The sequence below is a fragment of the Equus quagga genome, chromosome 17 (genome assembly GCF_021613505.1).
Source record: "Equus quagga isolate Etosha38 chromosome 17, UCLA_HA_Equagga_1.0, whole genome shotgun sequence".
In the NCBI taxonomy this organism is placed as follows: Eukaryota; Metazoa; Chordata; class Mammalia; order Perissodactyla; family Equidae; genus Equus; species Equus quagga.
The window spans coordinates 8,978,737-8,999,666 of record NC_060283.1 but is presented as its reverse complement, the minus strand read 5'-3'; the positions used below and the strand labels follow the sequence as shown (position 1 = coordinate 8,999,666).

The 20,930-nt window shown below is 37.0% G+C and overlaps 1 protein-coding gene across 1 annotated transcript; it reads right to left on the bottom strand.

Moving 5' to 3' along the window:
• Positions 1-583: 583 nt before the first annotated feature.
• On the bottom strand, positions 584-20,606 carry LOC124228998 (solute carrier family 22 member 10-like). Its single transcript, XM_046644108.1, has 8 exons — positions 20,461-20,606; positions 7,193-7,347; positions 6,922-7,090; positions 5,580-5,703; positions 4,990-5,105; positions 2,940-3,154; positions 1,275-1,383; positions 584-791 (listed from the first exon to the last, which is right to left on the bottom strand). The coding sequence occupies exons 1-8, from the start codon at positions 20,604-20,606 to the stop codon at positions 584-586; spliced, it is 1,242 nt and encodes a 413-aa protein (XP_046500064.1).
• Between the last annotated feature and the right edge of the window lie 324 nt (positions 20,607-20,930).

Sequence of the window (20,930 nt, the reverse complement as noted above, 5' to 3'; positions counted from 1 at the left end):
AAGACTGGAGTTCTGCTGCCACAAGCCAAGGAACTACCAGAAGCTAAGAGAGCAGCCTGAGCAGATACTTCCCTAGAGCCTTCAGAGGGATCATGGCCCTGCCGACAACTTGAGCTCAGACTTCCAGGTTCCAGAACTGTGAGAAAATAAATTTTTGTTGTTGAAATCACTCAGTTTGTGGAACTTTATAATGGAAGCCCTAGGAAACTAATATACCATTTGTCGCATTTAAAAATACCTTTTATTAGTTTCTTATTTTCTCTATCATCAATCTTTCCATTACGAGTGGCAGCAAAATTACCTGAATCTCACAGTCACCTAAACAGGATTTATTTCTTTTATTATCTTTTTAAAGAGAGTCTTTAACTCTATATGATCTTCCTAACATTATTCCTTCACTGGCTATCTCATTTCTTTTCCCTTCATACCTGAGGCTCTTATGGATCTGAGAATCGTGGAATATCATCATGAATGTGTGTCTTTCATGAGGGCAGGTCGTATGTGCCATCACAGCAGAGCTAATTTTCATCTCTTCATCACTAAAACTACAAAGCTCCTCCCAAAAGATGGCTAGAAGGTTTACTTACCCTTTTTCCACATCCTGAATGGTGTCAAGAAGAGGCTGGTTCCTGGTTTCAGGTAGAAAGAAGACAACAAGACCACTAATGATGGGAAAAGCTCCACAGACGATCCAAGGCAAAGTGGGAAGATATACTATGAGGATCATCAAGAGGGGAGCCAGTGCTGCCCCAATCCTACCAGCCACTATATCTAAGCCTGAAGATCTTGCCCTGAGGGATAAATGACAATACATAATAATCTGATAAAAATCCACACGTGTAATTTTTGATATGTTATTTTGACTTGATTATGGAAGACAATAGAACACAGCTGGTAAATACATGGGCTTTGATGACAAATGCTTGTTTCTGAGATTAGCCCTATGATTTTCTAGCTGTCTTTGTTAGGTTCAAAGTGCGTTAAGACTTATTTACATATTTTTAAACAGAATGCTACACAATGCACTACTCAGATGAGTGGTCCAAACGATTCATGAGATGACGCATTAAAGTACTGCTTGGCACAGTGCCTGGCACAAAAATCACCTTTCAATAAACTTTGGCTATAATTGTTGTTAGTATAATATTAGCATTACAATTGCAAATGGTTGCCTTTATGCTATACAGGTCTTATTGTGTTTATTGCCTCAATAAATGTTGATTAGCTGGGAAAGTCCTGTTTTGGGCCCTAGCAGAGAATCCATAAACTCATACCTGAGGACAGTGGGGATGAGTTCAACCATGTGGACAGCAGTACTGATGGTGGGGGCAGCAGAAGAGCCGATTCCCACGCTTGCTAAAACCACACGCAGGGTCTGCATTTCTGGAGACGGGAAGAGCAATCAGACTAAGAAATCTGGGCTGAAGGAATCAGCAACCACCAAATGTAGTCAGGAAGAAGACCCTATAGGTTATTTGTACATTTCAAATATACTGTAGAAAATTGCACAGTAGCAGAGAGCTTGGAGTGGTTGATAAGCTGAGAAATTTAGAATTTCAACATTGGTGGGAAAAAGCACTTAAAATTATCAGATTAATTGCAGCAAATCTTTCTGCATATCTGAGATTTCCCAGAGGAGAAGAAAAGGTGAGTCTGGCAGAAATTTACTCTTACTAATTCTGTCCAGTGCTCGCTATGTCCTTATTGTAGAAAGTAGGACCATCATGTGGACAATTATGGAGTCTAAGACTCAGCTCTAAACTCGAGGCCTTTCAATTAAAGTGCAGAATCTAAAGTGACCAGCCATCCTGGTTTTCCCGGGAATTAGAGGGTTTTAGTGATGTGAGCTTTTCACTGACAAAGCCAGGAAAGCTCCATGTAAACATGGATGAGTCAGTCAAACTAGCGCAGATATAACATTGTCATGGGGTGGGTATGGCATGATAAAGTAATCGAAGGGCAGGACTACTGTGCTGGTGGACAGGGTGAAGAGCGTCTAGCCCTAGAAGAATGTTAGACATAAAGAACCAAGAATGGAAACTTCTACTTGGAAAAAAAAATCAGAATTTTGGAACTACTAAAGAGAAGTTTCAGAGAGTCAGTTTTCTGCCCAATATAAACAGAAATCTAATTATAGCCTTATAATATTGGAAAGGACTCTATTGTAAAGAAGTAAGCCTGCATCATTTACAATATTCTGAGGAGTGCAGTCCATTAATTTGTAATGCTGTACAGTACATTCTTGCACTTGGAGATGGGTGAAGCATAGTGTCTGCTGAGGTTCTCCTAATCATTACACGTAATCATTCTATTAACTTATAAAGTAATATAACAGGGAATGGATTAGGCTTCTAATCTGCTTAATTCCTTGTTTCCACTGTACATTCCTTCACTACTACTCAAAGGGGAATTCTTTTCATTTCCTGAAAGTCAAGAAGACTCCCATGAGCAAGGGCTGCAGTTTTGGTGACTTAACACCACATTCATATGTGGATATGTAGAGATCAGGATACAGACTAGTTATCAAAGCTGATAATGAAGAGCTCAGACAGAGGGAGTGACCATATTGTGTCCTCGCATGGGCTATAATTGCAAGACCTACTCCCTCCATGCTTGTTATTAAAAGTGTGAATGGCCAAAGGGCAAGTGACCAATTGATGCCTTAGCAAAACTGTCAGGAATAGATGGCATCAGTTTCCAGATACTTCCAGGATGTGAAGAAGATAAATATATGTCTGAGGTGCCTCTTGCTGACCTTTGGCTCTTTTCCCAACAACTTATTAGCAGAATTTGTCATAAACCTTCAGATTGGCTTCAGAGATACTTAGCTCTTTATTGGGACTTCTTGTTGCTCCTTGCTTCGGACAAGTATGACAAATACAATCCCCAAAAGATGAGGAAAAGACCCTTCCTTTCCCCAAAGTCCAATATTCTCTCACCTTGGGGCACAAACATGTTCGCCAAAATGGAAAATCCCACCAGGAACATGAAAAGCATGTGGGCTACTCGACGGCCCATATGATTCAGTGCTAAAAGTGCAAGACATCGGGCTGAGGTAGTGAAAGCTCCAAAGACTACCTGGAACAGGAAAATATTGCTACCAAAGTGCTGTAGATTGATAAAGATGCCATAAAAGGGTAATGTGTTTGCAAATCTGTAGTGAACAAAAGAGTAAAGACACATGCCATAAGATTTAGAACCTACGTGCTGCAGCTGATGATCATATTGACCCAGGCGGCCAATGATCAATGTACAGAATAGAGGCCCAGTCTGATTTGTATAACACTTCATTTTAAGGTGATAATATAAACTTACCATAAATAATTGCATGACAATATATGAAAACAGTACTCTTTCTGTCATTCTTTTGTCTGAGTCCCTAAGAGTTGGCAGTGACAGGGAAACATAAGCTGACTCAATCACCAAACTGGATGGGATGTGGAAGTTGAGTATAGAAGGATTAACACTTGGAAATTAGGGAAAGAATTTCTTTTGTGAGGGTTGTCAGTATGTGGGACTCCTTCTCCTCCCCTAACCCAACACTGTGAGAAATTTCCCTTTGCTTGACTAGTGATCGATGCTTCAAAGAGACTATGTGTGGCCACTCGATTTGAAATCACAGTGTCCTTAGGTCTGGCTCAATTCTAGGGAACTTAAGGTTCATATGTGACTTCTAGGGCTGACAGACAATGTAAGAATTCAGGCAAACAAACATGCACCAGCTGTACCATATGAAATGGAATCAAAGGTTCCAAATGGGGATTTACAATTTACCCAGAAAGCATCTAAAGGAAAGGGGTCCACTTCAGTAATCTACTTCCCGCAGAGAGAGCTAGATTTCAACATTGTAGCAGAACAGACCACCACAGACCACAACAATCCCAAACTAGTAAGTCCTTTCTTGGCCATTATCTCTACTTTTCTTTCCGCTCTAATTGTCTAGGATTCAGAAACCTGAGTCTGTGACCAAGTGAATAGGGGAAAGGTGAAAAAGCACAATGCATTTAAATGAGGAACAGTGTCCTAGGATATGCCTAGGAAGAGGGAAACTGTACCATTCAATAGTTACTTTCTTAAGCTTGGCAGTGAGTCTATATTCTCCTGTGTGCTTTTTTTTTTTTGTAAGTCTTCAAAATTTCCCCTCCTGATGCTACCAAAGCAACTACTTATATCCTCCAAGAGATACTGGACAAGATTTTCTACAGAAGAAATTGGGAAAAAAAAACCCATGTCCTCTAACATCAAAGTATATGAAGAAATTGTAGTGTGTTCATCTAATGGAATACTAAAACACTGGGGACAAAAACAACCTACTATTACATGCAACAAAATGGATGAATCTCGCATGGATAAGCTTGAGCAAAAGGGGCCTGTCACAGAACCATTTTATCATTTACTTTATGTGAAGGTCAAGATCAGGCAACACTCCTTTGTTGTGATGGAGATTAGAACAGTCGTTAAGTCTTATTTGGCCTGGGAGAGGGCAGTGAGGAGGAAATGATAGTGGGGCAGTGGTGGTGGTGCTGGCTATTATCATAGGGGATACAAATGGAACCTTTGGGGAATTAGGATTTTTCTTTCTTGATCTGGACATTGGTTATGTTTTACATCTTGAAATATTCACTGAGCTGTGTGTATTCACTGTCTATTCACCTTTCTGTTTGCAAGATTTGCTTCAATTAAAATTGAAGGAAAAAAATAAAGAAAATTAAATGGCCAAATGGATATTGTGATGAAAGTTCTCAACATCAATCTCTAGTGAGGAGACTGATAAAGTGATATGACATAATTCCTTATTGTACAATCAGTTCCATGTGAGTCTTTTTATAACCCTTTGACACTCTCCAAACATAGCAATTATTTGGTGTGTTTTCCTCATCTTTTATCTCCAAATCAGCATATCCCCCTCACAACATTGTTATAACCTTTGAAACAAATAGATTCATATCTCCACAACCTTAATGTTGTCATGCACCGTGTGAAACCCACCTCAAAAAGAGCAGGAGACAGATCCTTTTACGCAGGTTGGGTGTGAGGAACAAGTCATACATAGTAGTTTTGGTTTGTGCTGCCTCCAGCTCGTCCTGCATGGTGGATCTCAAAACCTTCAACAACAACAAACATGTATCATTTGCCACCGTAGTGCCAGGTATTGTGGTGAGCACAGGCACCCAATAGCACAAGAAAGATGTGTTCCCCTTTTTCCTAGTGTAACATATTATACATGCAATCACAGGTGTGAAGTGATATGAAGGAACATGTAGGGAGCTAAAGGAGAGTCCAGAAAACTATTCAGCAACAATGGTATTTTGAAAATGAGGCCATAGAGGGTGCCGGGCATCCATGAGACTGCATAGGTTATAGATGCAGATCAGGAAGTGAACTAAAGGAAGAGGTAGTTGCTCAGTGCTGAGAGCTTCTCTTATATGAGATGGCCGTGAAAGACTACGGAATTGAGCTCACATCCTCAGCTGGCTGCCCTTGTTAGAGAGGCAGTTAGTCCATCTCAACAAAGAGAAGGTGGATGTCAGTTTATGTCTTCCCTCCAACCCAGTAAGCGCCTTCCCTTTCTTGCTCACCTCCATGTTCAGGGTTTCTTCAGCATTCTTCCTTCCATTTGTGTGTGCAGCGTTTCTAAGTTCCTTTAAGCCCTCATCTGGTTTATTGGTGACAATCAGCCAGCGAGCAGACTCTCTCAGCCACCTGATGAAATGAGAGCTCCCGAGTGCAGTCAACTCTCTCTTAGTTATTTGTCATATGATTGTTGAATATAGATGCTTGTTGCCTTCCATCTAATATCCACCATTCTTTGAGTTAGAAATAGAAACACAGGTTCTATTATACAAATACTAGGAAAATATGAGAATGATCACTCCATGCAGTACATCTTCCCAGGATAGGAGCACAGACTTTGAAGTTAAATTGCCTCTCTTCTTACTCAGCAAACGTTTTCCCAAGAAGTTTAGGAAGCTGAAGCTTGAGAATCTCTCAATACATAATTCCCTTCCAAAGCTTGGCATGAGTTCTAGCAAATTTCTGCTCATCATATATATTCTTTAAAAAAAGGGAGGCCTCAAATTATGAAAGCTTAAAGCCCAAGAAAGATTGGAAGTACTCCTTCCATTTCCAGCTACGTTGGTTACTTACTATATGAGTGAGTCACTTGTTTATATCTGCCTCAGTTTTTGCATCAATAAAATGGGGATACCAGTGTTATCTTCCTTGTGGGACTGTTGAGCATAGAATGACACAATGGATGAGTCTGACATGGAGTACACTCTGCTCTCTCTCTGAACTCATCTTGCTGTATTAAATCTATAGTCATCTCTGTGATCGACTAAATCTGACTCTCTCCTAGACCTGCTTTAAGTGTAGGGATGAAGTTATCCAAAAATAAGTGTTCATTAAAATTATTTAAGGGAAGAGGGAGTTCTGAACATATGATGTAAATCACCCAATCTGCAAGCCAGTTTTTAGTACTAGAAAAACTCTGCTGCTATTTTGTTAAATAACTATATGACTAAATTTGCTGTCTCTTCCTTTTATCCAGTTTCATCTACAAAGATGAAAATTACTGAAAACTTCACTGTAACCTGATTCATTCCAAAGCCAAAAAAGAATTAGAGGTATTTCTTTTTGAAATATTTGTCTATATTTTATATTAAGGAAAATAATATTGGAATAACTCTATGACCACTATCCTGGGTAAGACTTAAGAAGAAAGATGGCAGAAAATAACTAGAACTCTCAGGCAAAAGTGTTCTGTTTCTCAAATTACACAGAGTGAACAGATGAGAGACATGGGTTTTAGGTCTAGACTATAATAAAGGGTCCAAGGAATAAGAAAATCAGTATGTCCTGATTCAATATTAATTTTCATCCCAGGTGCTCCTAAGACAAAGTGAGGGAGAAGGCTCATACCTTGAGGAGAGAAACAAGACAAAGAAAGGTACAGACACCACCAGCTGCAGGGTGCGCCACTCTCGAAAGACAAAAGCCAGGCCTCCCAGGATTATCTGTCCCAAACTAAAGGCACAGCATACCAGTGTTATTACCATGGCTTTAGACTGAGACCTTGTCCACTCTACAACTGAAAGAAAACCCAGTTGGGATATTAGTGTCAGATAAAGGTGGAATTTCCAGGTCAAATTCAAGGCTTGGAAAATGGAGAAGACCAAAATTAATGACTTACTAAGCATACTGCTATTCGTCATGATGGCCACGGAAGAACAACCTGACAAGAAGCTTAGTAAGCAGTAAACGAGGAAGGTGGGAGCAAAATCTGCGCAGGTCCCTGAGATGGCCACCAGGAGCAAACAACATCTGAGAACCACCTTTCGCCCAAACCTGAAAAACAGAGTCAGATTAGATTATGAGAACAACAATAATTTGTGGCAAAAACTTAAGAAAATGAAAGCATATTCAGAAATTTAGAGAATATTTTAACAAGTGATTCTTTGTACCTGAAAGCTCAAAAAGTCAAGAGCTAAATCAACAACAGAAATCTCCTCAAAAATAATGCTCCCTCTTTGTAGTATAGACTGAAAATATCAAAACTTCATCATCCATCACCCAGAGACCTCTGACACCCGGTGATACCATATAAAAGAGACTACAGTGTTGGAAATTGTAATAGACCATAAGCATGCATTGCACTAGCATTTGTATTTAGCATAGTAGAGAGTCTCTATAGTGTCTAGAACACAAGAGAGCTAAATGTGTCCTTGTTTCTCTAGGACCAGACAGGCTAAGGCTAAACTGATGCAAAAGAAACATCAAACAATGCATCAAAGTTGCTTTGGGGTTGTGTAAGGGCCCTCTTTGTTGAGTCTGGATTTATAGGCCCCAAGCAATGTGCTTTATCTAGAACAGAATATAAGAATTCCACAACCCAGAAGAAGAAATCATAGAAAGTTCTGAGAGGAAAGAATTATCTAAGATGGAGAATGAAAGGGAAAGAAGATAAAGGACAAATAAGAAAAAGGGAATTGTGTGTTTCATTGGATGTCAAGAAAAGAGGGCCTTAGTGGAGACAACTTAGACTAAACAGGATGTGCTGATCTATATGCCCAGTAATGAAAACACATGGGCAAAGTTTGAGATTGGGGATTGCTCTGCAATGTTTGAAATAGAATTCTAAAAACATTCAAATAATTCTCCCTAAAGGCAGGGAATGTTAAAGGAACAAAAACAATTCCAGATAATCATAATGATTATCATCATCAAGCAAATAATGTGGAAAACAAAAAATAAAATAGTAAACTGAAACAAAACCATAACAATCAGCTCAAACTAATTGCTAATGGCCTAAGCATTCTATCAAATGATGGAGAGTACCAGAATGGGTTAAAAAACAAAAGACCTAATTACATGCTGTCCACAATAGTACTTAAAACATTATAGGTTGAAGGTAAATTGACAAAAACAGATATAGAATTTAAATAGTAATAATAAGGAGGCTGGAGTCTTTCTATTAATATCAAATAAAATAAATTTCAAAACAAATACACTTTCAGCAATAATAATGCTGAAAATGTCAAATTTATGTGAACTCAACAAAACTTCAAAAAACATGAAACAAAATGGACAGAATTAGGTACCCAATTAACAATGAATGTTGGAGAGATTTTTGAATATTTTTAACGTGGTAAAATATATACGGTCATGTGTCACAATACTGGGGATACGTTCTGAGAAATGCGTTTTTAGGTGATTTTGTCGTTGTGTGAACATCACAGAGTGCACTTACGCAAATCTGGATGGGATAGCCCACTACACACCTCTGGTGTAGGGCACTAATCTTATGGGACCCTCGTCAGAAATGCAATCTGTTGTTGACTGAAATGTGGTTATGTGGTGCATGACTGTATAATAAAAAACTTGCCATTTTAATCACTTTTAGATGCACAATTCAATGGTTAATTACATTCATCATGTTGTGCAACTGTCGCTATTATCTACTTCCAAAATGCTTTCATCCCACCCAAACAAAAACACTATCACCGTTAAGCAATAACTCCCCATTCCCTCCTTCCCTCTTATCCTTCTGATAATCTCTAATCTACTTTCTGTCTCCATTAATTTGCATTTTCTAGAAATTTCATAGAAGGGAATGAATACAACATTTGTCCTTTTGTGCCTGGCTTATTTCTTTTTGCCTAATTTTTTCGAGCTTCACCCATGGTGTACCATGTACCAGAACTTCATTCTTTTTCCTGGATGAATAATACTCCATTTTGTGTGTGTGTGTCTGTTTGTGTGTGTCTGTTTGTTTATCCATTAATCTGTTGATGAATACTTGGATTTTTTCACCTTTGGCTATTGTAAATAATGCTGTAATGAACATTGATATACAACTGTCTAAGTCCCCGTTTTCAATTTTTTAGGGTGTGTACCTAGGAGTGGAATTGCTGATTCATATGGCAATCCTATGTTTAGATTTTTGAGGAACTGCCAGATGGTTTTCCGCAGTAGCTTCACCACTTTGCCTTCCTACCACTAATGTGCAAGGGTTTCAATTTCTCCCCATGCTCACCAACGCTTGTTATTTTGGATTTTTTTTTTTTATTATAGCCATCTTAGTAGGTGTGGTTTCTCAAATAGTTATTTTTTTTTAAGATTTTTATTTTATTTTTTCCTTTTTATCCCCAAATCCCCCCAGTACATAGTTGTATATTCTTCGTTGTGGGTCCTTCTAGTTGTGGCATGTGGCACGCTGCCTCAGCGTGGTTTGATGAGCAGTGCCATGTCCGCGCCCAGGATTCGAACCAACGAAACACTGGGCCGCCTGCAGCAGAGCGCGCGAACTTAACCACTCGGCCACGGGGCCAGCCCCTCTCATGTAGTTTTCATTTGCATTTCCCTAATAACTGATGATGTTGAGGATCTTTTAATGTGCTTTTTGGCCATTCGTATGTCTTCTTTGTAGAAATATTTATTCAAGTCCTGTGTCAATTTTTTAAATTGGTTTATCATTTTGTTGTTGAGTTTTAGGAGTTTTTAATATATTCTGGATATTAAACCATCATCAGATATATGATTTTCAAATATTTTCACCCATTTTTAGGTTGTTTTTTCACTTTCTTGATAATGCTCTTTGATGCACAAGCGTTTTAATTTTGATGAAGTCCAATTTACATGTTTGCTTTCATTGTTTGAGTTTTTGGTATCTAAGAATCCATTGACAAATACAAGGTCATGAAGATTTACTTCTACTTTTTCTTTTATGAGTTTTACGGTTTTAGCTCATATATAAGTCACTGACCCATTGTGAGTTAATTTTTGCATATAATCTGAAGTAGGGGTAAATATCATTCTATTTTATGTGGAAATTTAGTTGCTCAACTCCATTTGTTGAAGAGATTGCTCTTTCCCACATTGAATGGTCATGGCACCCTTGTCAAAAGTCAGTTGGCTATAAATGTACTGGTTTATTTCTGAACTCTCAATTCTATTACATTGGGTTTTAGGTATATATTTATGCCAGTAACAAAATATTTGGTTACTGTAGCTTTGTAGTAGTTCCAAAACCAAGAAGTGTTAAGTCTTCTGAATTTCTTCTTTTTTTTTAACATTTTAGCTCTTTGGAGCCCCTTGTAATTTCATATGAACTTAAGGTTCAGCTTTTCCATTTGTGCAAAAAAAAAAGTTGGAGTTTTGATAGAGATTTCATTGAAACTGTAGATTACCTTTGGTACTACTGATTTATTGATAATATTATGTCTTCTTACCTCATTAACATGGGATCGTTTCCATTTTAAGGTCTTCTCTAATGTCTTTGTAGTTTGCAATGTAGAAGTCTTTCACCTCCTAGGTTAAATTTATTTCTAAGTATTTTCTTCTTTTAGAAGATGTTGCAAAGGTAGTAACTTTCTTAATTTCCTTTTCAGATTGTTCATTGTAGGTATATAAAAAGACGACTAGTTTTTGTCTTTATCTTGTACCCTGCAAGTTTGTTGAATTCATTTATTAGCTCTAGTAGCTTTCTGGTGGATTCTTTGGAATTTTCTATACATAGGATCATGTCGTCTACCAATAGAGGTAGATTTACTTTTTCCTTTTCCATTTGGGTGAATTTTATTTCTCTTTCTTGACTAATTGCTCTAACAAGATTCTCTAGAACAATGTTGAATAGCATCAATCAAAGCAGGCATCCTTGTCTTGTTCCTGATCTTTGTGTGTAAGTTTTCATTCTTTCATCACTGAGCATGATGTTAGCTGTGGCTTTTTTCTTAAATACTCTTTAATATATTAAGTTCTCTTTTATTCCTAGTAACCTTATTATTCTTCTCATGAAGAGTGTTCAATTTTATAAAATGTCTCCTCTGTGCCAGTTGACGTATTATGGGTTATTTCCTTCATTGTATTGAAGTAGTATATTACATTGATCAATTTTCTTATGACGAACCACCTTTGTATTCCTGAGGTAAATCCCACTCTTGATCATATATTATTCTTTTAATAGGCAGTTGGATTCAGAGTGCTAGTATTTTGTTGAAGATTTGGGAATCTATATTTATAAGGATACTACTCTGTTTTTTTCTTTTCTTGTGATGTCGTTATCTGGCTTTGGTATCAGAGTAACACTGGTCTCATAGAATGACTTAGGAAGCTTTCTTTCTCTTCTGTTTTATGGAAGAGTTCAAGAAGGATTGTTGGGGTTGGCCCTGTGGCTGAGTGGTTAAGTTTGTGTGCTCTGCTTCTGCGGCCTGGTGTTTGCCAGTTTGGATCCGGGGTCTGGACCTATGCACTATTCATCAAGCCATGCTGTGGTAGCATCCTGCATAGAAGAACTGGAATGACTTGCAACAATGTAGTGGGGCTTTGGGGAGGAAAAAAAAAGAGAAGAAGATTGGCAACAGGGTTTATATAGCTCAGGGCCAATCTTCCTCAGCAAAAGAAGAAGAAGAAGAAGAAGAAGAAGAAGAAGAAGAAGAAGAAGAAGGATTGGTGTTAGTACTTCAAATGTTTTGTAGAATTCACCAGTAAAGATATCTGGTCCTAGACATTTCTTTGGGAGTTTTTTAAAATTACTAATTCAATCTCTACTTGTTTTAGTTCTGTTGAGATTATCTACTTCTTCTGGATTCATTTTAGGTAACTTGAGTGTGTCTAAGAATTTTTCCATTTCATCTAGGTACCCAACGTGTTAGCATGCAATTATCTAAGTACTCCATCATAACCTTTTTTTATTATTTAATGTTTGTAGTAATGTCCCCACTTTCATTTCTGGTTTTGGTTATTTGTGCCTTCTCTCTCTCTCTTTTGATACTCTAGCTAAAGATATCTGTTCTGCCGATCTTTTCAAAGAACCAATTATTTACTTCACTGAATCTATTATTTTCCTATTTTTTATTTATCTCCCCTTTAATTTTATTATTTCCTTGCTTCTGCTGGCTTTGGAGTTAGTTTTTCTTTACTATCTCCTTAAGGTGTAAAATTAGGTTATTGATTTTATATCTTTCTTCTCTTTTTCATGTATTTTTAATTTTTCAGTTTTATTGAGGTATGATTGACAAATAAAAATTATATATATTAAGGTGTACAATGTGATGTTTTGACGTATGTATATCGTGCAGTGATCATCACAACTAAGCTAAATAATATATCCATCTTCTCACAGAATTACCATTTTGTGTCTGAAGAGAATGCTTAAGATCTACCCTTTTTGCAAATTTTGAGTATACAATACAGTATCGTTCACTATATTCACCATGCCATGGATTATAACTCCAGGACTTATTTATCCTGCAAAACTGAAACGTTGTACCCTTGACCAACATCTCCCCATTTCTCCCACCCCCAAAATCTTGGCAACCACCACTCTGCACTATGCTTCTCTGATTTGACTATTTTAGATTCCACATTTAAGTGAAGACATGCAGTATTTGTCTTGTGTCTGGCTAATTTCATTTAGGACAGTAAACTCCAGGTTCATTCATGTTGTTGCAAATGACAGGATTTCCTTCCATTTTAAGGCAGAATAATATTCCACTGAATATAAATACCACATTTTGTTTATCTAGTCATCTGTCAATGGACATTTAGGTTGTTTCCGTATGTTGAGTATGGGAGGACAGATATTTCTTTGAGATAGTTATTTCGTTTTCTTTGGATATATAGCCATAAGTGGGACTGATGGTTCATACGTCATTCTATTTTTATTTCTTGAGGAAACTCCAAAGTGTTTTCCATAATGGCTGTACCAATTTACATTCACAACAAGAGTGTGCGAGGATTCCCTGTTCTCCACAGCGTCACCAACACTTATCTTTTATCTCTTTGATAACAGCCATTGTAACAGGAATTAGGTGATATCTCATTGTGGTTTGATTTGCATTTCCCTGATGATTAATGATGTCAAGCATCTTTGCATCTATCTGTCGGCCTTTTGTAGTTCTCCTTCTGAGAAATGTCTATGCACGTCCTTTGACCATTTTTGATAGGGGTATTTATTTGTTTTTTTGCTATTAAGTTATTAAAGTTCTTTATATATTTTAGATATTCACCGCTTATCAAATATACAGTTTGCAGAAATTTTCTCCCATTGCTTAAGTTGTTTTTTCACTCTGTCGATTGTTTCTGTTGCTGTGCAGAAGCTTTTTAGTTTGACATAATCCTACTTGTCTACTTTTGCTTTTTTTGCCTGGGCTTTTGAGGTCATATCCAAAAAATCATGCCAAGACCAATGTCAAGAAGCTTTTTGCCTATGTTTTCTTGTAGAAGTTTTACTGCTTCAGGTCTTACATTTGTCTTTAATCCATTTACAGTTTATATTTGCATATGGTGTGAGATAAGGATCCAATTTCATTCTTCTGTTTATGCATATCCAATTCTACCAACACAGTTTGTTGAAGACACTATCCTTCCCCCATTGTGTGTTCTTAGCACCCACATACATATAACAGTTTAAAGTAAATGCATGGATTTATTGCTAGGCTGTCAATTTTGTACCATTGTTCTATATTTCTGTTTTTATGCCAGTCACATACTATTGTGATTACTGTAGCTCTGTAATCTATTTTGAAATCAGAGGCATGATGGCTGCAGATTTGTTCTTTTTTCTCAAGATTGCTTTGGCTGTTCAGAGTCTTTCATGATTCCATATGAATTTTAGTATTCTTTTCTATTTCTGTAAAGCAAGTCATTGGATTTTTATAGACTGCATTTAATCTGTAGATGACTTTGGGTAGTATGGACATTTTAATGGTATTAATTCATCTAATCCATGAATACAGGATATCATTCTACTTATTTGTGTCTTCTTTAATTTCCTTCACCAGTGTTTTATAATTGTCAGTGTACAAGTCTTTCACCTCTCTGGTCCAGTTTATTCCTAAGTTGTTCTTTGTTGCTATGGTAAATGGGACTTTTCCCCCTTAATATCCTTTTAGGATAGTTCACTGTGTGTAGAAATACCACTGATTTTTGTGTGTTGATTTTGTATCCTACATATTTACTGAATTCATTTGTTAGTTCAAAATCTTTTTTGGTTGAGTTTTTAGGGTTTCCTAGATATATGATCATGTCATGAGCAAGAAGAGATAATTTATTTCTTCCTTTCCAATTTGGATGCCTTTTATTTCTTTTTCTTGCCTGATTGCTCTGGATAGGACTTCCAGTATGATGTTGAATATAAGTGGTGAAAGTGGGCATCCTTGCCTTGTATTGGATCTTAGAGGAAAAGCTTTCAGTTTTTCACACTGAGTATGTTAGCTGTGGGCTTTTCAAGTATGATCTTTATTGTCTTGAGGTAAGTTCTTGTATGTCTATTTTTTTGAGAATTTTTATCATGCATGGATGTTGAATTTTGTCAAGTGTTTTTTCAACATCCATTGATATGATCATGTGGTTCTCATCTTTCATTCTCATAATGTGGTGTATCACATTAAATGATTTACATATTTTGAACCATCATTGCATCCCTGGGATAAACCCCACTTGATCATGGTGTATAACAGTATTAATATGTTGTCAAGTTTAGTTTACTAGTATTTTATTGAGGATTCTTACGTCTATGTTCATCAGTGATATTGGCCTGTAGCTTTTTTATTCTTGTAGTGTCATTGGCTATGGTATCAGGGCGATGCTGGTCTTATAAAATGGGTTTCAAGTGTTCTCTCTTCTTCAATTTTTTGGAAGAATTTAAGAAGGATTGGTATTAATTCTACTTTGAATGTTTGGTAGAATTCCCCTAAGAACTATCTCATCCCAGATTTCTCTTTGTTGTGAGATTTTTGGTTACTAATTCAAGATCCTTACTTGCTTTTGTTTGTTCGGGCTTTCTATTTTTTCTTGATTCTGTTTGGGTAGGTTGTGTGTTTTTAAGAATTTACCTGTATCCTCTAGGTTATACAATACAGCGGCTTATAGTTGTGCATGTAGTCCATTATGATCCTTTTTATTTCTGAAGCACCCATTGTCATGTCTCTTCTTTCATTTCTGATTTTATTTATCTGAGTCTTCTCTCCTTTTTTCTTATTCTAGCTAGTGATTTCTTCATTTTGATTTTTTTTTTAAAAAACGAACTCAGTTTTGTTGATTTCTTTCCCTTTTTAAATTCTCTCTTTGATTTCTTTCTGCAGTAATGTTTATTGTTTTCTTCCTTCTGCTAACTTTTGTCTTAGTTTGTTCTTTTTCTAGTTCCTTGAAGTATAAAGTTAGGTTATTCATTTGAGATATTTAATTTTTTTAATGTAGGCATTTATCACAGTAACTTCCCTCTTAGTACTACCTTTGCTGCATCTCATTAGTTATAGAAATTACGTTTTCATTTTTTGTTTGTCTCAGATATTTTAAAAATTCCCTTTTGATTTCCTTTTTGACCCAATGGTTGTTCAGGAGTGTGTTGTTAGTGTCCACATATTTGTGAATTTTCCTGCTTTCTATAGTTATTGATTTTTAGTTCCATTCCATTGTGGTCTGAAAAGATACTTAGAATGATTTCAATGTTCTTAAATTTGTTAAGATTTGTTTTGTGACTTAGCATGTGATCTGTCTTGGATAATGTTCCATGTGTGCTTGAGAAGAATGTGTATTCTGCTACTGTTGGGTGAAATGTTCTGTGTATGTCTTAGGTCCATTTGGTCTGTAGTGTTGTTCAAGTCTAATGTTTCATTATTGATTTTTTTTGTCTGGATGATGTATCCTTTATAAAGAGATGGGTATTGAAGTCTTGGTATTATTGTATTGCTGTCTATTTCTCCTTTTAGACCTTTCAATATTTGTTTTATATATTTAGGCGCTCTGATGTAGGGTTATATATATGTATAATTGTTATATCTTCTTATTGGATGATCTTTTTATCATTGTATAATCACCTTCTTTGTCCCTTCTAGCAGTTTTTGATTTAAAGTCTAGTTTTTCTGATATAAGTAGGGCTACTGCAGCTCTTTCTTGGTTACCGTTTGCATGGAATATCTTTCTCTACCTCTTCACTTTCAGCCTATGTGTATCCTTAAAAATAAAGTGAGTCTCTTGTAGACAGTATATAGTTTGGTCTTGTTATTTCTCTATTCAGTCACTCTATGTCTCTTGATTGGAGAATTAGGTCCATTTATATTTAAAATAATTATTGTAGGTAAAGATTTACTATTGCTATTTTGTTCATTCTTTTCTATTTTGTTGTCCCCTTTTTCCTCTCTTCTTCTCTTGTGTTTCTTTTTAACTTGATGACTTTTTAAATAGTGCTATGCTTTGATTCTTTTCTCCTTCTCTTTTGTGTATCTACTGTGCTTTTTTTGTGGTTACCATGGGGTACACAATGAGTATTTTAAGTTTTGCAGTCTGTTTTAAGATGATGACTTTAATTACATACAGAAGCACTACACTTTACTTCCACCCCATACTCTTTCTGGAATTGATGTCAGATTTTACTTCTTTCTATATTGCATTTCCATTAGAAAATTTCTGTGTTTATGCTGATTCTTCCTGCTTTTGTCTTTTCATTTACATACTAGAGTTAAAAGTGATTTACTCACCACCATTAGAGTAGTATAATATTCTGTTTGTCTTTATATTTACTGTTAGCAGTGAGATTTATACTTTCATCTTGCTATTTAATGTCTTTCTGTTTCAACTTGAAGAACTCCCTCTAGTATTTCTTGTAAGGCAAATCTAGTGGTGATATATTCTCTTGGTTTTTGTTTGGGGAAGTCTTTACATCTCTTTCAATCTTAAAGGACAATTTTACCAGATCAAGTATTCTTGGTTGGCAGTTGTTTCTTTCAATATTTTAAATATATGATACCACTCTTTTTTGGCCTGCAAGGTTTCTGAGAAATCCACTGATAATCTTATGATAGTTCTCTCGTATGTGACAAATCGCTTTTTTCTTGCTGATTTCAAAATTCTCTCTTTGTGTTTGACTTTTGATAATTTAATTTGACTATGTCTTGGTGTAGACTTCTTTGGATTTTACTTATTTGGGAACTTTTGGTCTTCATGAATCAAGATGTCCATTTCCTTTTCTGGATTTGGGGAATTATCACCCTTATTTCTTTAAATAAGCTTCATGCCACTTCATGGAAATATTTAATAAGAGATATAAGAACGATGGCGATGTGACAGTTGGGTTGGGAGGACAGTTGGGTAGGAGATAATAGTGGCAGCCAGAAGACTAGTTCTAAGAGGATTGATTTCAGTAGCCATGGCTCAGATTTGTCAAATGATCCTATTTGCTCTTAAACAGTAAGGATATTTTAGAAGATATTAAAGGAGACTCAGAAGTATAAGTTCAACTCTCTATCAGTGAACACAGGTCTGCATCTGACTAATAACCAGCTAGTTTCTGTTGGAAAACTTTTGAAACTAAGTAGCTCACTCCTTTCAAAGGCACTACCTGATTTTCTGCGACTCTTGTTAATGTGAGACATTTTATTCACATGCCAAGGTTATCTGTGTCTTCTCAAGGTTAGACTCCAATGAAATTCCGATGTACTTAGAACAAAATCTAAGTCCTGCCATAATGATATCTGGCCCAGGCATCCCTTCCCACCTCTTCTCCTAGCACTATCTTCCATTCCCTCTAGTCTTCAAAACATCACGCTGGTTCCACCACGCAGCCCTTCCTCTTGCTCTTCCTTCTGCTCCCAATATTCCTTTCCCTGAACATGATTCAGCCTATACCTTCTAATTTCTCAAGTTCCAATATCACCTACTCAAAGAGCTCTTCCCTGATTTTCTATCTAGTGTTGCCTCCACCCAATTTATTCTCATTCCATTTCCTGGTCCTTATTTTTCAAGGGAAATTTGAGAACATGGCCTTTCAAAGTCCACACTTTTCCATTGAGTGTTTGCAGGGCCCAGCTAGGAGGCTATTGAAATAGTCCAGAGAAGAGATGATAGGAGTGTAAATTGAAGAGGTATTCATGGAGATGATAAGAGGAGCCTGGAATTGGGGGATGTTTTAGAGATGCAGGCAATAAGACTTGTGTGTGGTTTAGATTACATTTTACTGTTGGGGGACTTCTGGCGAGAGAAATAGATGTCTTCAAGGGATTATACACTTTTGGCCTGAACAAATGAGTAATTCTGGTACCACTATACAAGATGAGAGAGGACTAGGGTAGAAGTCAATTTGAGGGGAAAATTCAAGACATCTGTGTTGACTTCCTGAGATGGAGTTGCTCATTAGACATATGTGTGGAGATTCAGGGAGATAGGTGTATATGTGGATATTAAGGTCACAGAAGAGGTCAAATCTGGATATTACGTTGTACGTTATCAGCATATAAATATTTTTATAGTTATGAGAGTGGGAGAAGTAACTCAGGAAAGAAACGCAGCCAGATATCAGTGATACCAAGGAGATGCAACCTTGCCTAAAGCAATAGCTCACTGTGTGATCACCATTTTACATCACCAAAGCTGGGGCGGACATTCTCTTTCTAGGTTACTCAAGTATTCCAAGATTGACTTCTTTCTTTGTCAGATTTCAAATCCACCCAAAGTTGTTCATTGTGCGCTATGTATCCATCTGTGCCTTCATTTCTTTTTCACTAGCATTCCCTTTTGCCCTAATCTAAGTTGCCATCACTAAATCCTATCAACACTGACACATCTTTTTCATCCTAGATGTTCTCCTTGCTTCCCGTCCTCCAGTCAAAAATGCACATGAAGCTGTAAGAGAGCAGAATTTACCACCCCAAGATGTGTCTCTTTGACGTGGGGATTATTTTTGGCTTGTTAATCTTTTAAAAAGCTGCAGACATGAGAGAAGCTCTGAAAACCAATTAGAAGTTACCCTTTTTAAGAGACATTTATGTTTGTGAGAGAAGTCTCCATTTCTAAAGGTATCTCTCTGTACCAGGAAGAGGGGCATGACCTTATCTCTAGAAACTCATGTCAATGTGGAAGACAAGGAATTAAATGTGCCTAATATCCTTACTCTTGTTTACTGTGCCCTTTCTAGTAATCTCCAAGAACTGACAACTCCCACCTCCAAAATCCTCTTGTGTCTTTAGCTGAAGATGGTATTTAAGGTGGAGACTTCAGGCATTCTTGCTGAGTGACTCAATTCTCCTGGGCTTTCTCCCAAATATACATATTATAAAGCTTTGTTTGATTTTATCCTGTTATTCTGTCTCATCTCAATTTAATTCTTAGACCAGCCAGAAGGACCTAGAGGGTAGAGGAATTATCTTTGTCCTCTACAGTTTAGTGATGAGGAGGGGACAAAACTTCACTGGCTGGACACTGCCCACTCCTGGACTACTGCAGCTGAGAGATCCTGGACCCCTGACAGAGCTGGCAGGAGGTAAGAATTCTTACCATGTCAGTATCCTCAATCTCTACCTGCAGAGTCCATTGGAAGTGAGAGTGGTGAACTTTTTTTTCCTTTTCTAAATTTAGATTAGCAGAAGAAAATATTGGTGAAGCTGACTTCTTGGACTCAGAGGCTCTGGGAAATTTGACTTGAGTTCTCATTGGTTTATTTATCCTTTTCCTCCCAGACATGGTCACCGTTTTCCCTTGTCTCTGTCTTTTTTTTTTTTGCCATTTTTCCTAAAAAAGGAAAAAACATAGGGCAAGATGCAGGCATATATAAGCCTGTTGTCCGGGAATACGTGCATGAGGTGAGAGCTGTTGCTAAGGGCATATTGGAAGTCAAAAAGGCTGCAAATTTTATGGATGTGGGTTGAGTAGTTAAGAGCCATTAGGGTGCTTACCACCTCAAGAAGACTCATCATAGGATAAGTTGGTCATGGACTGGGATAGATGACACAAGTCCCTCACTAACTTCAAGAAAATGTCCTTACAATGATGAGGTATTCTGTAAAGCCACACAATCCCCAATGCCACGATACCTCCCTCTTAGGTATTAATTTGCCTTCGAGAGACCCAGGGCTTAGTTAAGGCTGTTAATGTGCATATAAGATGAGGTTTTTTCTTTTATCTTATTCTCTGTCTTGAGAGCTTATCTTTATGAGCTTTCTGATCTCTGCCATCTGGAGGACGCACATCCTGGTGTGCATCTTGACAGCCAGTTGTATAGACTGGGGTTCTGAGACATCCTCTCTTTGTCCACCTGTGTCAACTCTCAGAAGAATTTGTCCTAAGGGGTCCCAGTTGCTTTCATAAGGGGCCTTTGTTGTTTCAACCTTCATTGCTTCTTAGTGCACTGTGCCTGTGCAATGAAGGCCTTTGCTTTCTTAGACTGTTTTTGGGAGTGAATTTTCTGGGTCTTGTGAGGGCTGCTTCCTTTGCACTCTCTTTTGGGGATGTCTCTTGCATCCATGGTTAAGCTGTAAAAGGCTTATTTGTTTGAGTTACTATTAAGATCCTACTTGTCAATGTGGCCAGATGATGGATCATTTAAATTGGAAAACTTCTTAATTGGAAAAAAAATTTTTGAGAGCTCTTGTTGTAATTATTTTATTGGTACCTATGAAAAGATTAAATTAAAAAGGAAATACAAAAAAAAAATAATA